Consider the following 27,949-nt stretch of genomic DNA (forward strand, 5'->3'; position numbering starts at 1 on the left):
AGGAACGCCTGGCTATTATATCTCTGCCTAGGTGAAACCCAGAACCTGGCTGAGAAAGATCAGTGTTGATTAGCATCTAGCCACACCTTTCTCCTCCCTCTCTAGACCACCCCGGTGATCCTACAGCTTGGCCAATCTTGGCTCCAGGTGGGAGGGAGAAGATCAGATTTCACAGATGTTTCTATATAACCCAAGCCACCAGAGCTAAGCTCACTCCTGAGGTTGGTGCCAGACCCTGCTGAGGATGAGGCTGGCCAGAGCCTTTGCTTGGGCACTGCTGTGCAGTACAGGTAACACATGTCCCCAGGCCCTTTCTCCTGGGCCTCAAACTATTTTCCTTTTCAGCTGCAGAGATTTTTTGAATTTGCTTATTGCCAAGGAAGAAGTCCATGGCTGATTAGCTGAAAGATACTGTCTTCCACACAAAACGTTTCACTTTCCCCTTAGTGCTGGTGGAGGAAGAGACAAATGGGAAAATATCTACGTCACTGTGCTGATGCCATTGTGATTTTTAAACATTTCTGGGTTCCTGAATTCCCTGTCTTGATATGTTTGGTGACCTTCCTTCCCGCCTTAAGCAACTTATGCTGAGACTCTGCAAGGCTCACCCAGAAGCAGCTGAGAGAATTGCTTTGGAGGTTTTCCAGGTGGTCTGACTGAAGGGGGTGTCTTGGTGAGCGTTCCCTGCATGAAATGTGACTGGGGTCTTCTGAGGGGGTAGCTGCGACCCCTGGGGGAGCCCACAGCAGGAGGGAGCTCTGCATCTGCGCAGTGGGTTGTCACATGGCAGCTGCAGCAACTTCAGGAGCAGCAATAATCAGCAGCTCCCAACACTGGCTGGAAATGCCTGAAAGAGGGGGAGTCACTTGCCCTCTAGAGGGCTGGGCCCTGGGAATTGAGTTAAATGCACGAGGATTGGCCAACTGATTTTAAATGCAGGCAGAAAAGCAAGAGAGTATTAATTTCTTCAGAAAGAGCTCTCTGTCTCTGTCTCTTTCCCCTGGCTCTCTGTTTCCCTCATTCTCCCCACGTTCTTTCTTTGTATCCTCCTCTTTGTCTCCCCGTTCTTTCCTGACCTTCTTGTTTCCCACTCTCCTCACTTCTCTCTCCTCTCTTGCCCTTGCCCTGTCTTTGTAGCCTTGCCCATTTCTCCTGCGCTGCTCCGCTTTGCTGACTGCACACTCCCCTCAGGGGCTGCTCATCGCCGGGAGCTCTCCTCCCCTGCCAGGATTCCTGCAAAGTTCAGCCTCGCTGTAGACCCCAGTACTACATGGTCTCCTCTGGCTAAAGCTTCAAATGCTCATCTACATTTCCAACTCAGGCGCCAGCTTACAGCTTCTGTCTAAATTAGGGCTACAGTGAGGCCTTAGGGCCACTGGTCATAGGAACCCTGAGAGCTTGGTGGAAAAACTTAATACGCTTGACATCTGGTTTCCTTGTCCTTGGTGAAGTCAGGAGACACAGAGACAACCTGATGAAAAAGAAGCAGAGGTACTGAGTTTAAACGCAGATACCGGTGAGTGCTGTGTAGGCTTGGCCATGTCACCCAGCCTCTCCTAACCTCAGCAGGAAAATTGGGGTGTCTCAACAGGGCTGTTGTGAGGAGTTAGTGAAGGAAAAGATTCCACTCAAGCAAATTGAGACAGGTTTATTACTAAAGTTCCCTGAAGTGATCATTAGCCTCATAGCCTGGGAGGTTGTATAGTCAGTGATTGTTAAGGGGCAGTTTCTTCGCCATCCCTCAAGGCCCTTACCTAAGAATCTAGATGAAAATAATTTAAGGTAGACATGCTTACAGTGCAGAAATGTCACTCAATATGACAGGCATGGTCAGGATTTGCACTTGAGATCTGCTTTCTGGAGAATCATGGTTTATTTCTTCCGGAGCCAAATTGACAGAGGTCCCAGCTGTGGGGAGATTCTTCTTTGCACCCCAAAGACTCCATATAGTCTCAGGCCCGGGAAGGACCTAAGATGTCCTGGTTGACTTTCTTGTCAGAATACACTGAATTTATAGTGTAGCGCTTTCTGTAGCATTATAAGGATTGCTCATTTACTGAGTAAGGAAACATCATCTAATTTGGTAAATGAAGCAACTGTCTGGAGAGCTTTCTTAGAGTGACAGATCAGGTGTGTGCCAGGCTACCCTGTGCTGGGTATTGGGCCATAGGATCGTGCACCCAATCTCATCCTATAAGGTTGTTAAAATCCAGATGCCCATTGTATAGATGAGTGACTGAGGCTTAGGGAGTGTAAAAACTTTGTCCAAAGCTGTTCAGCTCTAGGCCGTTAGGGTGGTTGACCAGGGCCTTTTGATTCTGAACCCATGCGCCTGCCCACTAGACCATCCCCTGACATGAGCCCAGTGTCATGTGCACTGTGGGATGCATGGGATTGCATGCAGAGCACGCTTGGATCTAGGTATTTAACTCAGGTCCCTGAATAGTGAAATTTCCATAAATAAAGATGACTAAGAATCTAGATGAAAATAATTTTCATTGAGATACCAGCTTACATCTTCCATCTAAATCAGGGATACAGTGAGTTTAAGTTTTTCCACTAAACTCTCAGGGTTCCTACACCTGCCGTAAGGCCTCAGTATAGCCCTAATTTTGATGGAAGCTGTAAGCTGGTATTTGAGTTGGAAATTCACTTAAAAATTGTAGTCAACATATTTATTTTGAAATCAAATTAATCACTGGTTTTGTTATAGAATTTACAAGGAGAAATGTTTATGTCAGAGTTAAAGTCGCTTTTTATTTTTTCCCAGGAAAGTGGGGTTTCCTGTGACATGAGACCTTTAGCTAAAAAATCAGGAATGTCTCAGATAATTTAGGACAAGCTGACCACCCTGTCAGAGCAGTAGTTTCTGACTATGGCTCCAGAGTGAGACAATTGAACTTTAATTGAATCAAATCAGAAAAGCCAGAAGAATGCTGTGGCTGAGCTGGTTTGTGAATCTGTGAATGCTGAGAGCAGTTCCTTCCTTCCGTTCTTTTTGGGTGACCCAGGGCTGCTCCCAGAATGGGACAATGATCAATGATGCCATTTCTTCTTCCTGCTCAGCTCCAACCCTTTGCACTAAAGCTCCTCTTCACAGTGTGGTCATTTTTCTTTCTTCTGCTTTCACCCATCACTAAGTTCAGATTTTCATTTTTCTTTTCTTTTTTTTTTTTTTTTTTTTTTTTTGTCTTTCAGCCACAACTGTTACAGCTCCATATGCCACAGGTAAATGCAGACAAGACTGTTTCCCTCTTTCTCTTGCCTCACACAGAGATACTGTGTTTTGGGGTTGAACTCCAAATGGATCAATGAGAAAGGCATGTACCACGGACAATTCTTGTCCAAAAGAACTTGGTATTTCTGTACCTGATAATTGGATTCAGCCTTCATAATCCCTAATTCCTCCTCCCACCCTCTCAGTGCTCCCCTTATGAGCCTCCTCCCAACTCCCCCCAACACCTCCAAGCCCCAGTAAGCCTTTACTGCTTCGGCCCTCCTGTCTAAGCAGCCTGCTGGGAAAGGAAAGGAGCCACCGCTCCACAGAGCCTGTGTCCCTGGAGGATGGGAGCCTCCTCTAAACACTTGGAGTCTGGAGATCTGAGCAGCTGGTCTATCCTTGGTGTCAGAAAACTGCTCCTCCCTCTAACCTGCCTTCTCCATGCTGTGGTCCTTCTGTCTTCCTTCAAGCTTCTCCATGAGGATGCAGGCTAGAGGGAGGAGCAGTTTTCTTGTGATGCAGGGTGGCTTGTTGGTTGGTGGATTATCTAGAGCCTAACCAGTTGCTGGGCACAGGCTAAGTGCTTTAGAAACCAGAACAGGTTTGACCACTCAAGCAAGGTGCTCTTTTCATCCTCAGTTACACTTGTGGAGCTGGAGGCATGATTGAACCTCAAGGAGATGGATTCTCATTTGTTCAGGGATTGGGCTGCTACAGGGGCAGGAGCACTGCCTATTTGTTATTTGTCTGACATGCCCTAAGAAAATATATGAAAAGAAAATGTTTGTGCTGATTTTCTGCTCACCAATCAGGCAATATGATTGGTGAGAAAGTAAATTTTAATAAGGGAAGTTAAGTTCCTCTATTTCCCACTCATCATAAAAGAATTGTACTTTAAAATGCATGTGGGTCCCCTCATAATCTCTGAATAGACTAAAACCAAAAAGCCCACCTTGTTTGTGGAGCTATCAGACTGGGCCATTAAGGTTACACTTTCTTCCCAAGGATGGGAGGTTTGGGGAATCAGTAATGTCAGGGGCCCAGGGAATGGCACGAGCCAATCCCGGGCCAAGAGCATCCTTGCAATGCCTGGGCCCCATTTCTCCTCTTGTAGCACCCAGTGACTGTGGGGGCCACTACACGGATGACTATGGCAGGATCCTCAACTATGTTGGGCCGAAAACTGAATGTGTCTGGGTCATTGAGTACAGCCCCGGGGAGACACCCATGGTGGCCCTTCAAAACCTCAGGTGAGTACTGGGTTGTGAGTTTTCTTTGATGATGATGTTGTTATTTCTAGGAAGGATCTAATCTTGACTCTTAGGGTTCACCCTCTACCCGTCCATGACAGCCATTTGACACATAATCGGACTGCATTTTCACTTCCTGTTGAAAGCTTTTCACTGACTCCTTGTTCTCCAAATAAAATTTACCTTCTTGTCGTGCCTTGCACATTCTTCAGAACTGGCTTCTCTTCTCTGCTCACTTTTGATCACTTCTCTCTGGACCCCTCTATAAGCTGAGCCACTACACTAAGTTTCCTGAACACACCCGAGTCTAGAAGTTCCTTGCCTTTGCTCACACCTGTCCTCTGCCTGAAATGCATTCTTCAATCCCTGCCAGACTCATCTGCCCTCTGCAAAGGGTTTTCATGTCGTATTTCATGAGTTGGCTCAAGAGCAACAACCTCCGTAACAATAAAACCCCTTTCCTGACTCTGCAGAGGAGGACAGGTCTTTTTCTCACAGGGGCTTACATAGTACCCCCTGGAAAGCTCTACACTGAGTTTATAGTGTAAGGTTACTCTTGCGTATGACTTCATTTGTGTTTACTAGGAGTCTGTCTTTGGATTGCAGATATTTTTCTTGAATGAATGAACGAATGAATGAAGTGATGAAGCCACAGAAGGCATTTCCAATGCAGCCTGAGTTAGTGCATTCCTATACCAGGGCACTGTTCATGGATTTCAGCATGGGAGCCACATTTCTATCAAGTCCAGACCAAGCCAAACACAGCCCACAATGGTGGTTGAGGCAAATGGTGAAATCTGTGTGACCCAGAGGTCCTGTTCCCTCCAGGCAGCCTATGGGTTCAGAATCCCACTGGGTTATGCAGGAGTTCTTGGGGTAAAGGACACTTAGAGACAGCTGCATCAAATACAAGGCTTAAACAATCTACCCACCCTGAGGCTCAGGAATTCAAAAAAGGATGAGTGGCCAAGGAGACCCAGATGGGGAAACAAGGAGAGAAGGAGGTTGAGGAAGAACCTGGAATGAAATAGTTGTGCACTTCCTATGTCATAATTTCCCCAGGGCCAGAGGGATGGGCAGCTCTGGACAGTTCCCCACATGGTCCTTTTGTCCTTTTCAAAGTTGATTTGGGATCTGACTGTCCCTGGCACCAAGGAGGGACGCGGGCAGGGCCAAGAGCAAAACTAGTATAAAGTCAGCTGTGTGTATCCTGGTGGGGTGTCCCTTTGTTGTCTTGTTATACCCCAGAGAGGCTCCAGGCCTCCCCCTGTGAAACCAAGACCTGCTGGGGGCAGAGGATGAGGGGTGGAGATCAGGACTGGAAAAGCACAGGGAGGAGAAGGAAGTGGGGAGGCCTCCCAGGACTAAGAGCCCCCATGTGCAGTTTGTCTCACAGGATGGAGATAGAGACCCCTCTCCCCTCTGCCGTGAGTAAGCAAGGCCAAGCGTGCGCTGGGAGAGGGTTCATGCCGCACCTCTTCCTGTGCCATCTGTCAGGGGAGAGGAAGGCAGAAACCAGCGAGTGGTGTTCACACATTCATTTCTGGTGGTTTTCGTCCTGACACAGGTTGCGGTTTAAGGAAACACACCACTGTGCTGGCTGCATTCACTGTTTGGGGAATTTGAAACACAGCTGTTGCTTTGACTAAAATTCCTGGGTTGGAATCCTAGGGCCATGGGCTGGGCTTCCTGGGAGACACAGAAACCATGAGACTGGGAAGCTGCCTGCTGCCCTGGTGGAGGGGAAGGTTTCTGGGAAGATGGAGGGGATGCTCGGGGCCCTGCCTGCATTATTGAAGAACTGATGAACTTTCCTTCCCTTGTTCTTATCCGTCCTTGCATTTCTAACAAGCAAAGCTGTTAGGATCCAATGTGGAGTCATTGGTGGAGGGAGGTGGCAGTCTAGCTGGAGGACAAATCCAAATGCTGATGTTTCCCTTTTCCTCTGACCTAGCAAACTCACCTGTGGCAAAGAGTATGTGGAAGTGCTGGATGGACCTCCAGGGTCTGAGTCCTTGGCCAGGAAGTGCAGCGGCTACACTCACATCTATCGCTCTTCTTCCAACATTATCACCATCAAGTACTCCAGAGAACCCAGTCACCCACCCTCCTTCTTTGAAATATATTACTTTATTGACCTTTGGGAATAGGTAGGTGGGGGGAAGAGGTACCTGCTCATGCTCCCCTGCCCTGCCTGAGCCTGGTTTTGTATATGTTGGGCAGAAGGTACACCTGTGACTGCAGAAATAAGATTGAGCCACGGTTCTTTTGGACCAGTGTTGGGTGAGGGAGAGGGAGTGTGACCCAGTGACCCTTCCAGAGAAACATACGGGTTCTGTCCCAGCATTTCTATACATACACATCTTTGAGGTTGGAAGATCAGATGTGAAAACTTCCTTTATCGTTCCTGTCCTCTTGATGTAGAAGCATGTATCTCTGAGAAGCCATCATCTTTCTTTCTACTGAATTTTATAAGCCCTGTGGCATTTTCTAATGTATTTATGCAAACTGAGTAGTATATCAACTGTATACTATAAGGAATGTATAATATACATATTCTATATGACTAATCCTAGAAAATATATAAAGAGATATGTATGTGTGTGTATGTATATATGTGTGTGTGTGTGCGTGTATAAACAAGACACTTGTGCCTCCTGGACTGAGATTATACTTGGTGCCCTATGAGTCATTCTCTGGACACACTGAAACACACAGCACATATTCCCCATCCCTAGGAGGCTTATATTCAATTGAGAACTGAAACCAGCTCACACGAAAGGTCAAACAGCAGCACAAGAAGCAATGGCCCCCGACACCTGCACCAGGCTGTGGGTGGGAACTGCAGACACTGCCAGCTCTGGGGTCTGCCCAGCTGTGCTGATCACACCAGGCTTCCCAGTGAGGTATAGCTCAGGCTGGACTCCAGCATAAGGCAGTCTGAAAAGGCTGGAGTAGGAAGTGCTGAGTAGGTGCCATAAGCAGGAGTGGAGTCACCCCAGTGCAGTGTATTTAAAAACAAAAACAACAGAGAAAGATGTTCATTTCGTAGCCCCTCTGAGGGTTTCAGGAAGGGCAGAGCTCACACTAGGGACTGCATTGGGCATTTGAGTGCATTTCAAGCACATTGCTGAAGTGACTACTCCTTCCTTCACCATGGGTGAGGTCTCTCAGGGGACAGAAGAGGGCTCAGGTCTGTCTTGGTTCTGAGTGGGCCTGGGTTTTTTTTCTAAGACACTCAGTAGGCCCCAGGGAGGGACACAGTCCTTCTTGTATGTGACTGGGGGAGAGGAGGGCCAGTGACCTTCCAGAGCTGACCTTGCAGAGTATCCCTCTACCTATAAAGCTGGAAGGAGCATCTGGATCCTGTAAACCTCATGTGAAGCAGGCACCTCCGTCATGTTATCTAAGTTGTTCCAAATATTTGTCTTGGAGCTTGAAGGATCACCTGAAACTCACTGACATGTTCGGAGAAGAAAAACGAATCCTGCTTTTATTTGCCCTGTCTGGTTTTTCTAAATGTACAGGTACAGAGGCACTACAGGCAGACCTTGTCCGCTAGCTCTGACGCACGGCACACAGAAGCCTGGGACTTAGTGTGAGCAGGTTCAGGTCTTTAAAGTTCCCAGAGCACCCTGGAGTAGAATAATATGATGGGAGCAGCTGAGTCCTGGCTTCTGTTTAGCACTCTGATGTCTTTGACTGGAAATGGTCCAGGGAGACCTCAGCCAAAAAGCAGCCAAAGAAATAACAAAGTTCCTGTGTCCAATCTCCTGCTGACTGACATGCGGCTCTAGGTCAGACTTTTCACCTGTCGACTATGATGTTCTCATGTATGAACTGGAGACACAAACAGGTGATAAAGAAACAACCATTAAACATTTACTCCACACAGCCTACTCTAGGTACAACAGGAATAATTTCACACAGGACACTTCATTTCCTCACGGCAAGAACTCTTTGGGGTAGTAGTACTGTTCTTAATTTACTTTAGCTTTGGGGAAATTGAGAGTTGAAAATAACTTCTCCAGAGGCACTCACTGTCATGCCAGCTTAGGGCTGTGACAAAGGCCATCTGACGCAGGGTCCGGGCTCCTCCCACCACATCCATCACAAGCATGAGCCACAGAGCCACGTTACTCAAGGGATGCCTGCGATTGCACTCAGAGATACTATGTGATGGGTGCTTGAAATGATACCTCCATGAATTAAGACGTGTCATCTCCCCTCACCTAAACATTGCATTCAAGTTTATTATTGATTTCATTATGTAATTTACGGTAACCAAAAAGTAGGAAAAATTTGGTGTGGAAAAATCGTCTGTGTTTTGCCCAAGATCAGAGGTCCCACAGGCAAGAGATCTTCAATGATGAAGCAGCAAAAGCTATCTAAAACCAGGACCTTTGACCTTGGTCAAAGCAGAGTTTTCAGCCCATGGTGCCAAACTGGGGCTATGGCACTCTGAGTTGAATCAGAGAAACAAGGGGAAAGCAGTGAGCGAGCTGGTCCTCGACTGTTCAGAGCTGTTTTTTCTTTCCTCCCTTTCTTCCAGGTGACCCAGTGTTGTTCCCAGGGATGGGGACAGCAATGCCACCTCCTCTTCCTGCTCAGCTCTGTCCTTTTGCACTGAAGCAACTCTTCACAGTGTGGTCTTTCCATTCTCCTGCCTTGACCCATTGGTAGCTTCCAGGTTTCAATTTTGCTTTTCTGTTTTTATGTTTATTTAGAAATCATCCATTTATGAAAATGACAAGAAGTAAATATGAGCAATGTATTTTCACCCTTTCCCTATTCTCACACAGGGACTATGTTTATCTGAGTTGGACACCAAATGTCTCAACAGGATGTGCTGGGCCATTTTCTCAGCCAAAGTAAAGTGGTACATGTATGTGAATGTCAGCTTAAGCATTGCTCAAGTCCAAAACTGCCCTCTGCACACATGGTTCCCTCTCTGTGCTCTCCCACCAAGTCCTCCAAGCCTCAGGAGGCCTCATCTGCACAGCCTCACTGGGCAGGGAAAGAGCCACCTCTCCACAGAGCCTGTGTCCGGGGAGGACAGGAGCCTCATGTAAATGCCTAGAGTCTGGAGAGCTGAGGGGCTGCTCCATCTTCCGAGTCATAGATGACAGCCTTGAAGAAAGAGGGAAGAACTGTAGCATGGAGGATGCAGGTTAGGGGGAGGAGTGGTTTCCTTGTGATGTAGGCTGCTTGTTGATTTATTTGTTTACCAAGTATGATTTATTTGTTTAACAAGTATTTTCCTACAGGACAAATCTTGAAACATGTGAACGCATTGGGTCCTAAACACCCTGAGGAAACTGCTATATTTGTCCTCATTATACAGTGCAGAAACTGAGCCCTCACTGAAAATGATGGGAGCCCATCAGACATATCTTTAAGGCAGGTGGATTCTCATTTTCTCAGGAGTTAAGCCTTTGTGATGGTTAACTGTAAGTGTCAACTTTACTGGATAAGAAGATAACTGGGAAAGCATCATTACTGGGTGAGTCTGTGAGGGTGTTTCTGGAGCAGATTGGTGTGTGAGTCACTGAACTGAGTTGGGAAGATACACCTTCAATGTGAGTGGTCGCCCATCCAAGCCACTGGGGCCCAGATAGGAAAAACATGCAGGTAAAAGGTGAAATGCTTTCATTGTCTTTTAGCATTGGGACATCCTTCTCTTCCCATTAGACATCAGAACTATTAGTTATTTGGCCTTTGGACATTGAGACTTGTAGTAGTGGTCTTTTAGCTTCTTGAGTTTCATCCTCAGACTGAGAGTGTCACCACCATCATCTCTTATTGTGAGTTGTTCAGACTTAGATTGAGCCACACAATAGGCATCCCTGGGTCTCTCCATCCCTTGCAGATGGCCTCTCATGAGACTTCCCTGCCTCCATAATGGCATGAGCCAATTCCCCTAAGAAATAAATTCCCTATCTCTCGCTATCTATCTATCTATCTTCTATCTAGCTATCTATCCATCCATCATCTCTCTCTCTCTGTATCTTTCTCATCTATCAAATCGGTTCTGCCTCTAGAGAATCCTGATGAATGCAATCTGTCTTGAGGCAGAATTGACAATTTGCTGTCTCTCTGGCCTTCAGTAGCAAAATAATTCCAGGGAACACAAATGAGAAGTTGGTGCTGGCTTTCTGCTCAAAAATCTGGAAATGTGGTGAAAATGAAGTGTTTTAGGGAGTAGATGTTAAATTTCCTCTATTTCCCACTGATCAATAAAAAATTTTGCTTTTATTTTATTTTTAAAAATTTATTTATTTTACTTTAGGTGCATACTATATCTGGCATTTCTCCCCATGTTATCCCTCCCCACCCCCCACTGTCTCTCCCCTAACCCCCCCAACTGCCCCCCAGTGTGTGATGCTCCCCTCCCTGAGTCCACATGTTCTCATTGTTCGACACCCACCTATGAGTGAGAACATATGGTGTTTGGCTTTCTGTTCTTGAGTCAGTTTGTTGACAATGATGGTTTCCAGATTCATCCAAGTCCCTACAAAGGACAGGAACTCATTTTTTATGTCTGCTTAGTATTCCATGGTGTGTATTTACCACATTTTCTTTGTCCAGCCTATCATTGATGGGCATTTGGGTTGGTTCCAGGTCTTTGCTATTGTACACAGGGCTGTAATGAACACAGGTGTGCATGTGTCTTTATAGTAGAACAATTTATAGTTCTTTGGGTATATACCCAGTAATGGGGTTGCTGGGTCAAATGGAATTTCTATTTCTAGATCCTTGAGAAATCACCACACTGTCTTCCACAATGGTTGAACTAATTTACACTCCCATCGACTGTGTAAGAGTGTTTCTATTTCTCCATATCCTCTCCAGAATCTGTTGTCTCCAGATTTTTTAATGATCAACATTCTAACTGGCATGAGATAGTATCTCAGTGTGGTTTTGATTTGCATTTCTCTAATGACCAGTGATGATGAGCATTTGTTCATATGTTTGTTGGCCTCATATATGTCTTCTTTTGGAAAGTATCTGTTCATATCCTTTGCCCCCTTTTGAATGGGATTGTTTCTTTTTTTTCTTGTATATCTGTTTTAGTTCTTTGTAGATACTGGATATTAGCCCTTTGTCAGATGGGTAGATTGCAATAATTTTTTCCCATTCTGTTGGTTGTCAATTCACTCCAATGATGGTTTCTTTTGCTGTACAGAAACTCTGGAATTTAGTTAGGTACCATTTGTCTATCTTGGCTTTTATTGCCATTGATTTTGGTGTTTTAGTCATGAAGTCCTTGCCTATGCCTATGTGCTGGATGGTTTTGCGTATATTTTCTTCTAGTGTTTTTATGGTATTAGGTTTTATGTTTAAATCTTTTATCCATCTGGAGTTAATTTTAGTGTAAGGTGACAGGTAAGGGTCCAGTTTCTGCTTTCTGCACATTGCTAGCCAGTTTTCCCAACACCATTTATTAAACATAGGGTCCTTTCCCCATTGCTTGTTTTTGCCAGGTTTGTCAAAGATCAGATGGTTGTAGATGTGTGGTGTTTCTTCTGGGATCTCTGTTCTGTTCCATTGGTCTATGTCTCTGTTTTGGTACCAGTACCATGCTGTTTTGATTACTGTAGCCTTGTAGTATAGTTTGAAGTCTGGCAGTGTGATGCCTCCAGCTTTGTTCTTTTTGCTTAGGATTGTCTTGGCTATGTGGAGTCTTTTGTGATTCCATATGAAGTTTAAAGTGGTTTTTTCCCATTCTGTGAAGAAGGTCATTGGTAGCTTGCTGGGGATAGCATTGAATTTGTAGATAACTTTGGGCAGTATGGCCATTTTCACAATATTGATTCTTCCTAACCATGAGTATGGAATGTTTCTCCATCTGTTTGTGTCCTCTTTTATTTTGCTGAGCAGTGTTTTTTAGTTCTCCTTGAAGAGGTCCTATACATCCTTTGTTAGTTGTATTCCTAAGTATTTTATTCTCTTTCTAGCAATTGTGAATGAGAGTTTACTCTTGATTTGGCTCTCTGTTTGTCTGTTATTGGTATATAAGAATGCTTGTGATTTCTGCACATTGATTTTGTATCCTGAGATTTTGCTGAAGTTACTTATCAGTTTGAGAAGATTTTGGGCTGAGACAATGAAGTCTTCTAGATATACAATCACGTTATCTGCAAATAGAGACAGTTTGACTTCCTCCTTTCCTGATGGAATACCCTATATTTCTTTTTCTTGACCGATTTCTCTGGCTAGAACTTCCAATACTATATTGAATAGGAGTGGTGAGAGAGGGCATCCTTGTCTAGTGCCTGATTTCAAAGGGAATTCTTCCAGCTTTTGCCCATTTAGTATGATATTGGCTGTAGGTTTGTCATATATAGCTTTTAGCATTTTATGATACATTCTATCAATACCTAGTTTATTGAGAGTTTTTAGCAGGAAATCAGTGCTTTGGTGAGCTACCTTAATGGCTATTACTATACTATAACTGGGTTAGTATGTTAGGCCATGCTTGCATTGTTATAAAGAAATACCTGACACTGGGTAATTTATAAGAAAAGAGGTTTAATTGGCTTATGGGTCTCCAGGCTATACAGGAAGCATAGCAGCATCTGCTTCTGGGGAGGCCTTGGGAGGCTTCCAATCATGGTGGAAGGCAAAGCAGGAGAGAGAGAGAGTTGGGGAAGAGGTGCTACACACACGCTTTTAAACAACCACATCTCTCTAAAACTCACTCACTTTTGCAAATACAGTACCAAGGAGATGGTACTAAGGCATTCAGGAGAAATCCACCCCCATGATCCAATCACCTCCCAGCAGGCTCCACCTTCAACATTGGGGATTACATTTCAATGTGAGATTTAGAGGGAATACACATCCATACTATATCAGTTAGGGACCCAACTGATTGGCCAGTCAATCTGTTTCAGTACTTCTTACCATGCTTTTCCACAAAAAGGATAATGACACCGTCAAGAAGCACAACCAACATTTGTTCCTATATCTGTATTTCTGTGTAAACCAATATATTAATATATCTATTTATCTACATCCATTTACCCGCTTCTTCCAGGTTGACTAAATGCTGAGAAGAATCACTTGCTATTACACTAGTGAATGTCCTTTTGTTTGCAAGTAACAGAAATACAATTTAGGTAGATTGAACAAAAAATGAGGAAATTTATTGCAGGATTCAGGAGTAGCTCTCAGAACTGAAGGGGCGGTGGAGACAGGAAAGCAATTTGGGAAGCTGCCCTTACCTCTCTTTCTGATGCCACTTCTCCTGACCTTGATGTTTTACTTTTTCCTCCCCTCTAGTCTGATAACATCCTCTTCTCTGTTCCTGTTGTGGAGGATGGCTGTCTCACAGCTCAGCTCCCAAGTGTATCTGTTTGTGTTAGTCCATTCTTGCATTGCTATAAAGAAATAACTTACAGAGAAAAGAGGATTAATTGGCTCACAGCTCCACAGGCTTACAGGAAGCATGGCACTGGCATCGACTGGGCTTCCAGAGAGGCCTCAGGAAGCTTCCAATTATGACAGAAGGCAAAGAGGGAGCAGATACTTCACATGGCCACAGCAGGAGCAAGAGAGAGGAGGGGGGTGGGGGTGCCACACATCTTTAAATGACCAGATGTTGAGGGAAATCACTCACTGTCATGAGAACAGCACCAAGGGGATGGTGCTAAACTATTCATGAGAAATCCTTCCCATAATCCAATCACCCCCCACCAGGCCCCACCTCCAACACTGGGAAATTGGGGGGTACAATTTGATGTGAAATTTTGCGAGGGGACGCAGATCCAAGCCATGTCACTGTTCATAGTTCAAAGTGACAGCAAAGATTCACTTGCACCTGTGATTTCTATCTGGAAACTTCCAGGGAGAGACTGATTTGTGTGAACTAGGTTGAGCAGCCACCTCTGGTTGGATGGCCAATCACCAGCAGGGCAGACTCAGAGCACAATTGTGAGGGTGCCCATTCAGGCAGCACTGGGCTCAGGTTTCAGAGGGAGGTTTGTGGGGGCCCCGAAGAGCAGTCATTGCAGAAAGTAACTACAGTGTCACCTGTCGTGTCTGCCTGGCCAACGTTTTTTTTTTTTTTTTTTTTTTTTTTTTTTTTTTTTTTTTTTTTTACCATATTGCTCTTGAACTTGAGTTTATCTTATCTTTACTGAGTACTTCAGGTATGCAGTAGGAAATGAGTGGTTAAAGAGAAGAAATGAAAAAGGGAAAGTGATGACAAACTGAGCATGGCCAGTAGAAAAATGAATCCAGCAGAGGAATGAGGAGACTGTCTTTGCCCATCAAATATTCTGATTTTGGGGGACATGTTGTTGACCTTAGCAACCATCTGTGGGTGAGGGAAGCTCAGCAAAGACCATTTGTCCTGTCACGCTGACGAAGCCCAGCAATATTAAGCATTTAGTGACCTTTGTCTCTGGAGAGGTAACATTCCAGCCAAAATGTGGAGGCAGCTATTTGCAGAAAGAGCTTCCTGGAAGTGCAAAGGATCTTTAGCAAGAGCAAGCTGCCTTTATTCTGGGGGCTCAAAGAGGTTCACTGGGGCTGGAGTGAGTGAGGGTAGGGGAAAAGGAGGAGGTAAGGGCAGAGAAGGGACTAGGGGCTAGACCAGAGGAGGTTTCTCAGGCCACAGTTAGGATACTGAATCCTGTTTAACTGCAAGAGGAAGCATGGAAGGGTTTGACATTTATTTCCTGCTGTAACAGGGCACTACCAGCTGGATGGTTTAGAACAACAGAAACTTCTCTCACAGTTCCAGAGGCTAGAAGTCCAACAGCAAGCTGTCAACAGGGTCACACTTCCTCTGACAGCGCTAGAAAAGAATGTGTTTCAGGGTGGTTCTCCCACCTTCTGGTAGCCTCTGGTGTTCCTTGACTTGTAGATGCCATCTCATCCCCATGTTTCTTCACATCCTCCCCCCACTGCAAGTGTCTGTGTCCAAATTCCCCCTTGTTATAAGCACAGCAGTTATACTGGATCACGCCCCATCCTCTCAACCTTATTTTAGCTTAGCTACCTCTGTAGAAACCCTATTTCCACATAAGGTCACATTCAAAGGTACTGGGGTTAGAACTTCAACATATCTTCTGCAGGGAGGGGGACACAATTCAATATGTAACAGTTTTAAACAAGGAAGTAACATGATGTGTTTTAAAAATATCATACTGGCTGCTGGGTGTATTTTGAATTATGAGGAGGGTCCTTTGAGGAGCTTCCTGCATTAGTCCAGGTGAAAGATGATGGTAGTTTCGACCAAGGGGTGGCTGTGTAGATGGAGAGAAATGGTTTCCTGGGTGTAGCCTTGGCCTGAGCCTGTGGTATAGGCAGAAGTGAGGCAGCTTGAAGCCAATGATAATAATAGAGATTCAGGTATTACAAACTCTTAGCTAATGTGAAGCAACTATGAAGTACTCACTAAGCCTCATGCTCAATTAGCTGTTTTTAATCTTTCCTGTGAATTATCTCATTTAATCCTCCACCTCCCTATGAGGTAGACATTATCATCACCCCTATTCACAGATGGTGAACATGAAGCTGAGCACTGTCTAGGAATTTGGCTGAGATCCCACAGCTCACCCCATAATGAAACAGCTTTTTCCACCCCAGTCTGTTGCTGCCACATCCAGGCTCTTGGTGACGTTTCAGCAGTCTATTTCAGAATATGCTGAAGGCTTGTTTGCTGAGACTGGAGATTTATGGCACAGAGGGAGATAAGATTGGATAGGTCAGACTCCTATTTCCATCATTTATGACTATTTGTCTTATTCTTCAACTGTACACACACACACACACACACAGAGAGAGAGAGAGAGAGAGAGAGAGAGAGAGAGAGAGAGAGAGAGAGATACAGGTATCTATCTATAACAATGCTAATATTGAGCTGTTAGCATGTTTGGGGCCTCATTCTAAATTGCGGTTTCTCAATCTCAGCACTATTGGCCTTTTGGCCAGGTCATTCTTTGACGTGGGCCTGTCCTGTGCATTGCAGGATGTTTAGCAGCATCCCTAGCCTCCACTAGACGCCAGTTGCGACAACTAAAAATATCTCCAGACAATGACAAATACCCGCTGAGGGACAAAATTGCCCCTGGTTGAGAATTACTGTACAATACTTCACATTTAACATGCTCAGGAGCCCCATTAGGCAGGTACTGTTCTGATTCCTTTTGTGGGAGAGGAACTCGAAGCTCAGAGATGCTGAGATCGATGTCCCAGATGATACAGCCAGGGTTCATATAACCCCTCCAGCATCCAAGTCCGTGGTAGCTATTGCTGAGTGGATTGCAGGTGGCTTTGACATTGAGGCAGAGATGTTTATACATGGCTAAGCATGATAGGAAACCATGAAAGGTTTTTGACCAGAGTAGTGATCTGAGAAAAGCAGAAGTCTACAGAAAACTCAGAGACTCCCTTCCATCTTCAAAGATAACTTCATATTTGGGATCCTTGGGCCTGGAGTCAGAAGTGATTAGAGGGTAACCCCATCCAGGAAGGAAAGTGTTCCAAAGACCACTGAGGCTTTTCTGCTTCCTCCTTTCCTCTTCTCTGAAGAATTTTTTTTTTCTCCCGAATTACATAAGATCCTCTAGGCATCCTGTGTCTTGTCACTCCCTAGACATTTCGGTAATAAAAGCATAAGGATTAATTACACCTCCTGCCCTGTGAATGTTTACACTTGATCTTAGCAAAAAGGCTGAGAAGCGATATGAATGTTTAATGCAATTACTGTTCACTGGCTCCCAGTAATTTCCAAGACGTAAGTGAGCAGTGAATAGAAAAACATCTCCATTTGCTAACAAAGCTACAACATGGCCTTTAAATTAAATTAAAACCACCTACCATTTTTTTAAACTTTTATTCTAAGTTCAGGGGCAGCATCACTGCATAATCCAACAGGAATGCAATGCATCTATTCAATTATCACTGGTTGACAAAATTATATGAGACCTGATGAATGCCAATTGATTCCATGATAGTGAAATTAAAAATGACACAGCATTAAAAAAAGAAACACTAAAAATCCAGGAAAGAGATAAAAGAGGAAAAATAGGCACTCAACTTCCTCATGATCTCCTTTCCAGTAAAATATCTTGTGTGTAGTATGTAGCATGTTCCTTATAAATTCATCAGAAGAAATAATTCTTCCTCCTTTTACATGCAGCTCTGGATTTAGGGACCTTAAAACGTTCTCCTTTGCTTGATCTATTTCTCCTTACAGTCCAAGGCAGGCGTCCCCAAACTTTTTACACAGGGGGCCAGTTCACTGTCCCTCAGACCGTTGTAGGGCCGCCACATACTGTGCTCCTCTCACTGGCCACCAATGAAAGAGGTGCCCCTTCCTGAAGTACGGCGTGGGGGGGGGGCGGCGGATAAATGGCCTCAGGGGGCCGCATGCAGCCCTCGGGCCGTAGTTTGGGGACGCCTGGTCCAAGGCATCTAGTCCCAAACTACATTGTCTACAGGCAGCCCTGAGTGCTCCCTTCTATCTCTTACATTGTCAAGGTTTTGGTGACAGCATTACAAATAGACATGACCACTGTGCCCCACCCTGACTCACTCACACACTTTTAATTTAGATCTTCCCATCCCCCAGAGCAGCAAGCACCTCATTCATATTAATTTTATTTTCCAACTACTTTAATCACTATTCTATCAACTCCAGAGTGGTCAAGTTTAAGCTTAAAGGCTCCCAGTTTCTTAACACAGTGCAGCGCATCTTCAGTGTAAAGTGGTCATGTGCAGAGCAAACAGTAGCTCATTCCAATGCCACTGGGGTTGCCCTCCAAGAGCCAGGTGAGAAACCCATCCTGACCAGGGCAAGGTGGACTTGAGACCAATTTTTCTACAGAGGGAACCATCTCTGAAAAGAGTATAATAGGATAACAGACGGTGATCTTGTTCTGTGTTCATGGTCAGCTGACTAGAGCAAGTAGCTGGGTAACTGGGATAATTAATGGCCAACCCAATATTTAAACTGCCTGCATTTCTAAGCATCTATACTTTTTATTCACTTACTCATTCATTCAGTCTGTAATCTCAAATCTAGCTTGAGCTCACTGCCTTCTCAGGGTCTACATGAGTCAGGCTCAACTTCTCAATTTCCCCCCGGTTGAGGCTCAAAGCCTTTGGGATTCCTGTGAACTGCCAGGAGGCTGGACACTGTATCCACACATGCTGTCTCTCTTCTGAACTCTATGCCTGATATGAAACTCAGCCCTATCCTCAATCCACAAACACCAGTCCCTGAAGCTCATTCATACCATGTACTCACAAATTTAAGGGGCTCTGATGATGAGAGTCTCAGGGAGGAATCACTGGAGCTCTGTATGGAAAACAGCTTACAACAACATGTTGGGTACTTGTCTCAAAACCCACAGCCTCCTTGATACACGGGGTTTTACACGGTCCTTCATCCGCATGCAGTGCGGTACATCTCACTAGCAGCTCTCTCCTCTTCCTTCCTTCTTCCTCTCCTTTTCAAGAGAAAAACGAAATTCCTCTCATTTCCTCATGCAGAGCCTAACCATTCTTTAGTTATTAGGAGGCTTCTCAAGTATCTCCTTCCAGCTCCAAATAAACTGTAAGGTATATTTCCCCAAGAAAAACAATTTACCTTAAGATAAATTTGGGTGCCAGCTCTTCAGGAATGTGAATGGCACCTCATTACGATTATGAAATCATTTATTGAAGTACATACAGTATGTTAGATGCTAGGGAGACTAGAATAATTAAATTGGACTTACGCACTGGCTACAAAAATGGCTTGCCATCCAGTGGGTTATACATGAGACAGATGGCATGTGGAAGGAGGAAACCAGTCAGTGAGAGGGAAGGAGCAGAGTCAAGTTGCTATGGGCTCCCTAAAGAGGGCAATGGAATTGGTTTAGGGATGGATTACAGAGAGAGTGCAATGTCTCTTCAGGAAATGGAGGTAAATGTCTGGTCACATCCAAATTGTTAGCCAGATGTTTTACCCCAGAATCCTGCAGCTAGCTTTTTTGTTTTGTTTTGTTTTTTGATTTTGTTTTTGTTTTTGAGATGAGCCTTGCTCTGTCACCCAGGCTGGAGTTCAGTGGCATGATTTTGGTTCACTGCAACCTCTGCCTCTTTGGTTCAAGCTATTCTCCTGCCTCAGCCTCCCGAGTAACTGGGATTACAGACACGCACTACCACGCCCAACTAACTTTTTGTATTTTCTTTCTTTCGTAGAGTCGGGATTTCACCATGTTGGGCAGGCTAGCCTTGAACTCTTGACCTCAAGTGATCCACCTGCCTCAGCCCTCCAAAGTTCTGTGATTACAGGCATAAGCCACCACATTTGGCCTTCTTTAGCTTATTTAACCCTAATTGAGTCACCCACTTCTGACACCATCATCATAGATGAGCCCTTTCTGATTTCACAGGGCCCTTGTGAGTCAGAGATGAGACCACATTAAAACTTGTATAGCCTCTAGAAATGGAAAAAAATGATGGTGTCTGTTTACAAAAGCAATTCTAAATAAAACCAGTACCAATTTAAAGTATAAGAAGTTCAAAGAAGTTCTGACTTGTTCAATAATGACTACTTTCAGCTTATATAAAAATCTACTATTTGACTCTTTTCTTCCAAAATGTCTTTTTGTTTTTTGAGACAGGGTCTCACTCTATTGCCCAGGCTGGAGTGCAGTGGCACAATCTTGGCTCCCTGCAACCTTCACCTCCCAGATTCAAGTAATTATCTTGCCTCCACATCCCAAGTAGCTGGGATTACAGGCATGCCACTATTCTGGATAATTTTTGTATTTTTAGCAGAGATGGGTTTTCACCATGTTGACCAGGCTGGTCTCAAACTTCAAGCCTCCAGTGTTCTATCCACTTCAGCCTCCCAGAGTGCTGAGATTATAGGTGTGAGCCACCATCCCCAGCCTATTTATTTTTTGCTTTCGTCTGTTGGATAACACAATAATAAACTTTTGGTCAAAAATGTAATTGATCACTTGTTCTTCACTTCTTTGTTAATCAGCTTTCTCAGGGAACAGGGGTTGTTAGAAATGTCAGATTAAGCAACTCCTTATCAGAGGTCTCTTTTGTGTCCAGTGCTGATGTCAAAGTCTTTCTAAATTTGTCATCACCATCAACATAATCTACTGAGTTTAAGACTCTCATAGGGCCTTGTGGTCACTGATCTCTTTATCAGATATTATCATCTGGATGTATTTATGAAACTCAGGTAAGTGGTGGTTGAGATAAATAAGTACTTAATCCAGGACACTTTCTAAAACCTTCAAAAATTCAAATCTAACCTACTTATTTTTATGTAGACTTCCTAAAAGACGGGATGGTAAACTGTGGGTATATTCTGGATGGCTCCAGGTAATTCATGTTTATTGCTATTAATATCACACTTATCAACAAGTTTGCTATTGACAACAGCCAGTAGGGCAATATCTTGGCATTCTGTTGACCTCTGCTCTTTCCAAAGGGTTGAATTTGTTCTCAGAGGTGACTTCTGCATCTCAAAGAATTTGGGTCAGTGAAAATGTCTCTACACCAGCACCACCTGGCCTTTTTATAACACAATACTTAGGTTGAACTATCCACACTAAGCAGATGGTGAGGAGTTGGCAAGTATTGAGTCAACTCCCAACTCCATTGAACACAGCTAATTAATGAATTATAGAACTGAGCCTTGCTGACTATTGAGTTTGATGCACTCATTTAAAATCAGGACATCCAGATGTCAGTTGAGTCACAGAGTGCCTGGTGGCTTACCCATGCCACACAGCTGGTTGAGATCAGAGCTGTAAGGAGAGTACTGATCTCCTTATTTCTCATTCAGAGAACTTTGTACCACATCATAAGCAATTTTTAGGGTCCAGATAAATAGTTTTTAGTTTTTTCAGACTGGCTTGAGTTTTCAGATGATGCTTTGGCATTCACTGTTTTATACATATTAAGGAAGTTATAGAAACATTGGAAATAATGTTTTCCTCCCCCTCTCCCCCCAACACACGTCCAATTTCTAACTTTCCCTCAACCGAAAAGTTAACTCATTTTTTTGGTTTATACTGATTGTTTAATCAGAATTCACTGATATTTGGGAACAATGCTACACTGCCCAGAATGACTGTCTTGGTCATAGATACAATACTTCAAAATGCTCTTCCAATTCTGTGAAGAAAGTCAATGGTAGCTTGATGGGGAATTGAATCTATAAATTACTTTGGGCAGTATGGCCATTTTCAGGATATTGATTTTTCCTAACCAGGAGCATGGGATGTTTTTCCATCTGTTTGTGTCCTCTCTTATTTCCTTGAGCAGTGGTTTGTAGTTCTCCTTGAAGAGGTCCTTCACATCCCTTGCTAGTTGGATTCCTAGGTATTTTATTCTCTTTGTAGCAATTGTGAATGGGAGTTCACTCATGATTTGGCTCTCTGTTTGTTATTGGTGTATAGGAATGCTTGTGATTTTTGCACATTGACAATTTTGAAAGTAACTGTCAAACAGCATCACATACTACAGAGAATTCTTTCCTGAAAGGAAGACCAAATTGATGCAGGAAGCTTCCTTGTTGTCTTATTTTAGACATTGCCACAGTGACTCACCCTTTAATGACTACCACCCTGATCCATCAGCAGCCATCAACATCGAGGCCATACCTTCTACCCGCAAAAAGATTATGACTCCCTGAAGGCTCAGATGACTAATAGCATTTTTTTTAGCAATAAAGTATTTTTAAATTAAAACAAAACAAAACAAAATGCTCGTAACTTGTAGCTGTGGCCAATGGAGTTGTGTTGGAAAATGAGACAGGGTAAAGCCCCCTGCTAATGACATTTCCTCTGCTTGGAAGGGAGCTGTGGCTCTGAAAGGGCTGATTATGGAAAATCAACTGGCAAACAGGAGCTAGAAAGGAATCTGGTCCTTCCTGGGGCAGCTGTAGGTTCCTGAGGACAAGTTCAGGGTCTTCCCAACTCTGTGAGGAGCTGCTCAGGACATGGTGTGATTAACCGAGGAATCCCTGTACGCTTCAGACACAGTGAGCAAGTGCATCATGCATCTCAAATGGTGAATGTGCTGTTTTCCTAACAATCTCAGGGTAAGATTGTTAGGGAAACAGGGTGACACCATTTTAAAATCAACTCCATCTTAAAACTAGCAAGGCATATTCCTTGCCAGTCACGACGCATGATCATGAAATGTTAACAGCTGAGGAAACAGCTTAATAAAGCTTGCAAGAAGAAACTCCTACTACAATGAGACATCCGGATGTCCTGATATTGCATAATAATACATGCTTTAAGATGATTCTAGACATGCTGTGATGTACTTACACACTAAAATACCGAAAATAACTTTTTTGAATCAACAAAGTAATATATTTCGTCACGCTGTCAGCCCATGCTCACATTGTCATAGCTTGGCTTTTACATAGATAAGATGCTTGTATAAGAAAAACTTAAAACAAAGATGGTGCATTTCTCTGCTTGCTTTCTGAGGATGCCCTACTCTGCAACTGAGTAGCTTTCAATAAACTATCTCTTCTCAGTGCTCTCTGTGACTTGCCTTGAATTTCTTCTTGTGTGAGATCCAAGACCCTCTCTTGGTGTCTGGAAAACGACCCCCACTTTTGGCAACAAGATTTCTGTCTTTTGGGAAAAAAATTTCCTCATTTCTTCTAGATGTCCCAAAGTGCTTCACCTCATATTTACACCTAGAACTCAAGTCTGACCTGTAAGAGACTTAGGAGGCTGAAGGCCCACGTCCCTGTGCAGCTCAGGGTCTGCTTGTCCCCCAGCTCCCATAGCCTACTGTTTAATGGGCACTGCAGTTTTTCACTGAATAGCTTAGAATCAAGAAAATGGCTGGGCTGGGTACCGTGGCTCATGCCTGTAATCTCAGCACTTTGGGAGGCTGAGGCGGGTGGATCACCTGAGGTCAGGAGTTCGAGACCAGCCTGGCCAACATTGTGAAACTCTGTCTCTATGAAAAATACAAAAATAAACCAGGCACAGTGGCAGGCACCTGTAATGCCAGATACTCGGGAGGCTGAGGCAGAAGAATCACTTGAACCCGGGAGGTGGAGGTTGCAGTGAGCCAAGGTCACGCCATTACACTCCAGCCTGGGTGACAGAGCAAGACTCTGTCTCGAAAAAAAAAAAAAGAAGAAGAAGAAGAAGAAAATGGCCTATGAGCAAGCCTACAATTTGGAGCAGTTCTCTGAGGTCATGGACAATGGCCAGCTGTCTTCTGTCTTGATTACTGGGAAAGAGGGAAGGAAATTGGACTGACATGTCCAGGTTCTATACAGGCTATGTGTGCTTTGAATTTGATGAAGTCTGTGCTAGCCATGAAAGTGTGACAGAATGGCTCTGAGTTGGCAGCTGGTTGTGAGTGTGGCTCAGAGTAGGTTTGAGGGTCACTGGTGAAAACCAGACTTGTCATAAGAACTGCACAATGAGCAAGGTCCCATGGCAGTGTCTACGTGTGGGTGTGTGTATGTGTTTAGAGGAGTCAGTGTACAGGGAAGAGGCTAGAAAACTCCCGGCTTCAAATTCTTTCCTCCCATAAAAACCCATTTTCATATTTTGTAGCAAACCTTGAAGGGCCAGCCCTTCTCTGAGCCATCCATCCTCCTTGTTGATGGCCAAGCGTCTGTAAGAAACAAGAACTCCATCTTAATAAAGTCTGACTGCCCTAGTTGTCTACTAAATATGCCACACTGGGGCACAGGCAAACCCTTGATAGAAGTAGCAACAGTGACCTCAGAGACATTTGGTACCTCCTCCTGACATGCCCAAAGGAATTGTGCATGCTACAGCCATGCCTGCCCTGTGGCTCCACTTGACTTGATGGGGAGGGTGTGGACTGCCTGGTTGCACGGAAGAGGAGGATAGCAAAGAAATAAGGCTGGAAAGGGCTGGCTCTGCCTTCCAAGGCAGAAGCTGTATGCCTGGGAAGGAAGTCAAGAGCATGAACTAGACCTCCAACTTTTAGATGTGGGCATACCATTCTTTTCTTCGGTTGTGCTATAGGCTGCTCCCAGCTCCAGGGACTCTGCTACTGGCTGCAGCAATGGTTCCAAATATTCCTGCTTCTTTGTCTTCATGCCTTTTGCAATGTGGCCTCTCATCAAGACATAAAGTTTATTTACCCACCCTTGCATCTAGGCTGGCCTCAGGTCTTGCTTTGGACAACAGAAATATGGCAAATAAGTAGCAGTGTGCCAGTGATGAGCCTTGTTCTTAAGAGGCCTTGCAAACTTCCACTCACCCTCCTGGGCCCTGCAATGACCCTGTGAACAAGCCTGGGCTAGCCTACCGGATGAAGAAAAACATGTGGCCCAGTCACCCCCATTGACCTAGTTCAGGCGTCCCCAAACTTTTTACACAGGAGGCCAGTTCACTGTCCCTCAGACCGTTGGGGGGCCACCACATACTGTGCTCCTCTCACTGACCACCAATGAAAGAGGTGCCCCTTCCTGAAGTGCGGGGGGGGGAGGTCGGATAAATGGCCTCAGGGGGCCGCATGCGGCCCGCGGGCCGTAGTTTGGGGATGCCTGACCTAGTTCATAGTTGCCAGTTCCCAGAAGGAGAGCCAACTAATTTACCTGCAGTTAACTGCAGACACATGAGGAACCCAGCGGAGATCAGGAGAGGCGCCCAGCTGAGCCCAGCTGAAATTGCTAACCCACAAAATTACAAGCAAAATTGATGGTTGTTGTTCTAGGCCACTAAATTTGGGGGTGATTTGTTTCACGGAAATAGATAACAGACACACACCCCAATGGGAGTAGGTTAGGAGAAGACCTGGGCTGTTGCTGAGGGTGGGAGCAACAGCCAAGAGTCACCTGAGGTCAGGAGCCTCAGCAGGTAGGTCTTACCCTAAGGCCCACCTGGAGACTGGGTTTGGGAAGCCAGAGTCACAAAATAAGATGGGTTGGGAAGGAGCCTGGGGCACAGCTGGCAGGAATAATAAGGGCCAGCACACGTGGTTACCCTGGGTAATAAATAAAACTTTAATAATGACAAGGAGTTGCTTTACCCATGCGCTGTTTCCAGATACTCTCTTCTTCTGGGCTTTAGGTCTTGGCCACATCACTGAAGTGGACTCTCCGTGATATAAAATCCTGATTCATTAGCATTAAGTCGCCAGGGAATTCCGATATGCAGAAAAGATTTCGGTTTGTTAGGCCTGTGATGGACCGTTCCGGTTTCTTTGCAGGGAGGAAGGATTTGCGATCATTTGCATGGTATGTTAAACGTATTTTTGGTTCTTCTGACTTGAAAACTACATTCATTTTTATTTTTCCTCTTTTTGTGTTTTTACCCTCTGCTTTCTCTTTCTCAGCTTGATTGGCATCGTCACAATTACGGCTGTCATGGTTGTCCTCTTGTCTGGCCTTATTTTTTGCCATTGGACCCAGTCCCACTCCAGACAGAAATGAGGAGTATCTAAACTTTTCAATATAGGGTAAAAGCTGATTATTTCTCAGAGCCCGAGCAAGCCTCATTCTCTCTATGTGCTTACTGACGTTCACCTGCTCTCGTTGCGGCATTTGAAACTCCTCTGGGGGCACAATCACCTTTGCTGTCCATATTTTTTCTAGGGGTCCACAAATAGCACAAGGAGAGGAATGTTCTTTTTGAAACTCCATTGCCCATTTGTAGTCTGGAGACTGCAGCTGTAGTTTCTTGAGCATTCTCCATTCTTCCTCTTGCTTGTAAGCCAAAAGCCTTCTTGCTGCTATAGTGTGAATGCCACCAAGACGCTGACAATGGAGAAAAAAAATGTTAAAATCACAGTAGTACAGGGGCAGGCAGCACTCACAGACACAATTCGCTAGTAGCTGATTCTCCCTCCGTTGCAGAAAGTGTTTGAGACCCTCTGTAGTGGAAAACAGGATGAACCTTTGGGGTCAGATAAGATTGGGTAAAAATTCTGACTCTCCTCTGACCTACAATGAATTCAGAATAATGTTATTGACTTTACAGGGTCATGGTGAAGCCTCGACAAAACAACATATATGAAAGTGACCAGTGCAAGGTAGGAGCTGAAGAGATAACTGTTTGCATCATTTGTTATTACTTATCTTTCTAATTGGGACTTGTCAATAAGGGTATTTTGCTGTGCAAGTGTGGAAGCCACTAGCAGACTCAGCCAATGTGAGTTCACTGTTTGAGAGGCATCTCTGTTACTGGTGGTTTCTGAACCTTTGGCTCTCCCTAGCTAAACTGGCTGGCTTCAGTGAGGCCTCTGTGTGAAAACTGAGGGATACTTACTAGGATCTCTTTTTCCAAGGGAGAGTATTTCCCGAGGGCAATCCGTGGGTCTGATCTGTAGAATTTGCTCCATGTCCTGGAAGAACAGAAGCAGGAGTATCAGAATCATTGAGAGGTTCTTCCTACTTTTCCCTCCTGGAGTGGGAAGGCTCACAAAGGTTATGCTACACTAGCCAGGCTGAGGCTGCAATGAGCAGGGGTTTCTGTAGCCACTGAGTGGGCTCCTCCACTTGGCTTCTTTCTGACATGGACCGATTAAAGCACAAGTCACACTTACCACAACGGTGAAGCAGAAGTCATATTCTCTTGGCAACACATTGGGGCTTGATCCTGAAAGGAATAGCTGGTATTAAATACTCTGATTGGCTTTTTGTTCTTTCTTTCTTGGGCCATTGTATCACTAACCCTCTGTTTTCCAATCTTCTGACAGTAATTCTCCCATTCTCTGATTGAACTCTGGCAATAGGCTAAAAAGGAGATGTTCATGTCTGGAGTTTGTTTCTAAGACAAAGTGATGGGAGCCCAAGGGTCAGTCACAAATATTTCTTGCATCATAACTGGCTTACTTGGGTGCTATTGTGAGGTCTGAGTTCAAGACATCAAATGATCCCCTGGGGTGAAATGGACACACACCACCAGGCTCCTGGTGTGCTGGAGTCCAAAGAAAAATGGATAGAGAATGTGGCTGGGAGGCAATCTGACCATGTCACTGCCATTGACAAACCCACAAGACTGCTCAGTTTTCACAAGAGGAAGACTCGGTCAACTAAAGTCTCTCGGGTTTTCACTTGCCTCTTCAGCCTTAGCTCCTCATGCTTGATCAACACACTATCCGTCATTCTCAAAACAAGCATCTAAGCCAGGCGTCCCCAAACTACAGCCCACGGACTGCATGTGGCCCCCTGAGGCCATCTATCCGGCCCCCCGCCGCACTTCAGGAAGGGGCACCTCTTTCATTGGTGGTCAGTGAGAGGAGCACAGTATGTGGCGGCCCTCCAACGGTCTGAGGAACAGTGAACTGCCCCCCTGTGTAAAAAGTTTGGGGACGCCTGATCTAAGCTGTTGTTCATAGTCCCCTCATGTGTTGGATACCTCTCTTATCCTTGGCAACTTGCTTGTTTCTCAAGACCCAGCTTAATTGTTGCCTCCTCTGAATGTCTCCTTGTAGAATAGATCACCCTTTGTCCATGTTCTCACAGCACTGAAAGCATCATGCTATGGTGCTT

At 44.7% G+C, this 27,949-nt stretch overlaps 2 protein-coding genes across 2 annotated transcripts; one reads left to right on the top strand and one right to left on the bottom strand.

Annotated features, from left to right (window-relative positions):
• The first annotated feature begins 244 nt into the window (after positions 1 to 244).
• On the top strand, positions 245 to 6,620 carry SPADH (spermadhesin family member). The gene is made up of 4 exons (XM_039465060.2): positions 245 to 290; positions 3,199 to 3,228; positions 4,335 to 4,470; positions 6,425 to 6,620. Exons 1-4 carry the CDS (start codon positions 245 to 247, stop codon positions 6,618 to 6,620), a joined length of 408 nt encoding a protein of 135 aa, XP_039320994.1.
• Positions 6,621 to 25,522: 18,902 nt separating this feature from the next.
• Positions 25,523 to 27,116, bottom strand: C12H10orf120 (chromosome 12 C10orf120 homolog). The gene is made up of 3 exons (XM_003922133.4): positions 27,001 to 27,116; positions 26,724 to 26,799; positions 25,523 to 26,212 (listed from the first exon to the last, which is right to left on the bottom strand). The coding sequence occupies exons 1-3, from the start codon at positions 27,114 to 27,116 to the stop codon at positions 25,523 to 25,525; spliced, it is 882 nt and encodes a 293-aa protein (XP_003922182.4).
• Between the last annotated feature and the right edge of the window lie 833 nt (positions 27,117 to 27,949).

The sequence above is a fragment of the Saimiri boliviensis genome, chromosome 12 (genome assembly GCF_048565385.1).
Source record: "Saimiri boliviensis isolate mSaiBol1 chromosome 12, mSaiBol1.pri, whole genome shotgun sequence".
In the NCBI taxonomy this organism is placed as follows: Eukaryota; Metazoa; Chordata; class Mammalia; order Primates; family Cebidae; genus Saimiri; species Saimiri boliviensis.

Excerpts from the sequence above, each read along its gene's own strand:
- SPADH (XM_039465060.2), top strand. The coding sequence starts at position 245 with ATGAGGCTGGCCAGAGCCTTTGCTTGGGCACTGCTGTGCAGTACAG. Across the intron at positions 3,229-4,334 it reads TACAGCTCCATATGCCACAG|CACCCAGTGACTGTGGGGGC; the intron begins GTAAATGCAGAC and ends CTCCTCTTGTAG. Across the intron at positions 4,471-6,424 it reads GTGGCCCTTCAAAACCTCAG|CAAACTCACCTGTGGCAAAG; the intron begins GTGAGTACTGGG and ends CCTCTGACCTAG.
- C12H10orf120 (XM_003922133.4), bottom strand. The coding sequence starts at position 27,116 with ATGGCCCAAGAAAGAAAGAACAAAAAGCCAATCAGAGTATTTAATACC. Across the intron at positions 26,800-27,000 it reads ACTTCTGCTTCACCGTTGTG|GACATGGAGCAAATTCTACA; the intron begins GTAAGTGTGACT and ends CTGTTCTTCCAG. Across the intron at positions 26,213-26,723 it reads CCTTGGAAAAAGAGATCCTA|CGTCTTGGTGGCATTCACAC; the intron begins GTAAGTATCCCT and ends CTCCATTGTCAG.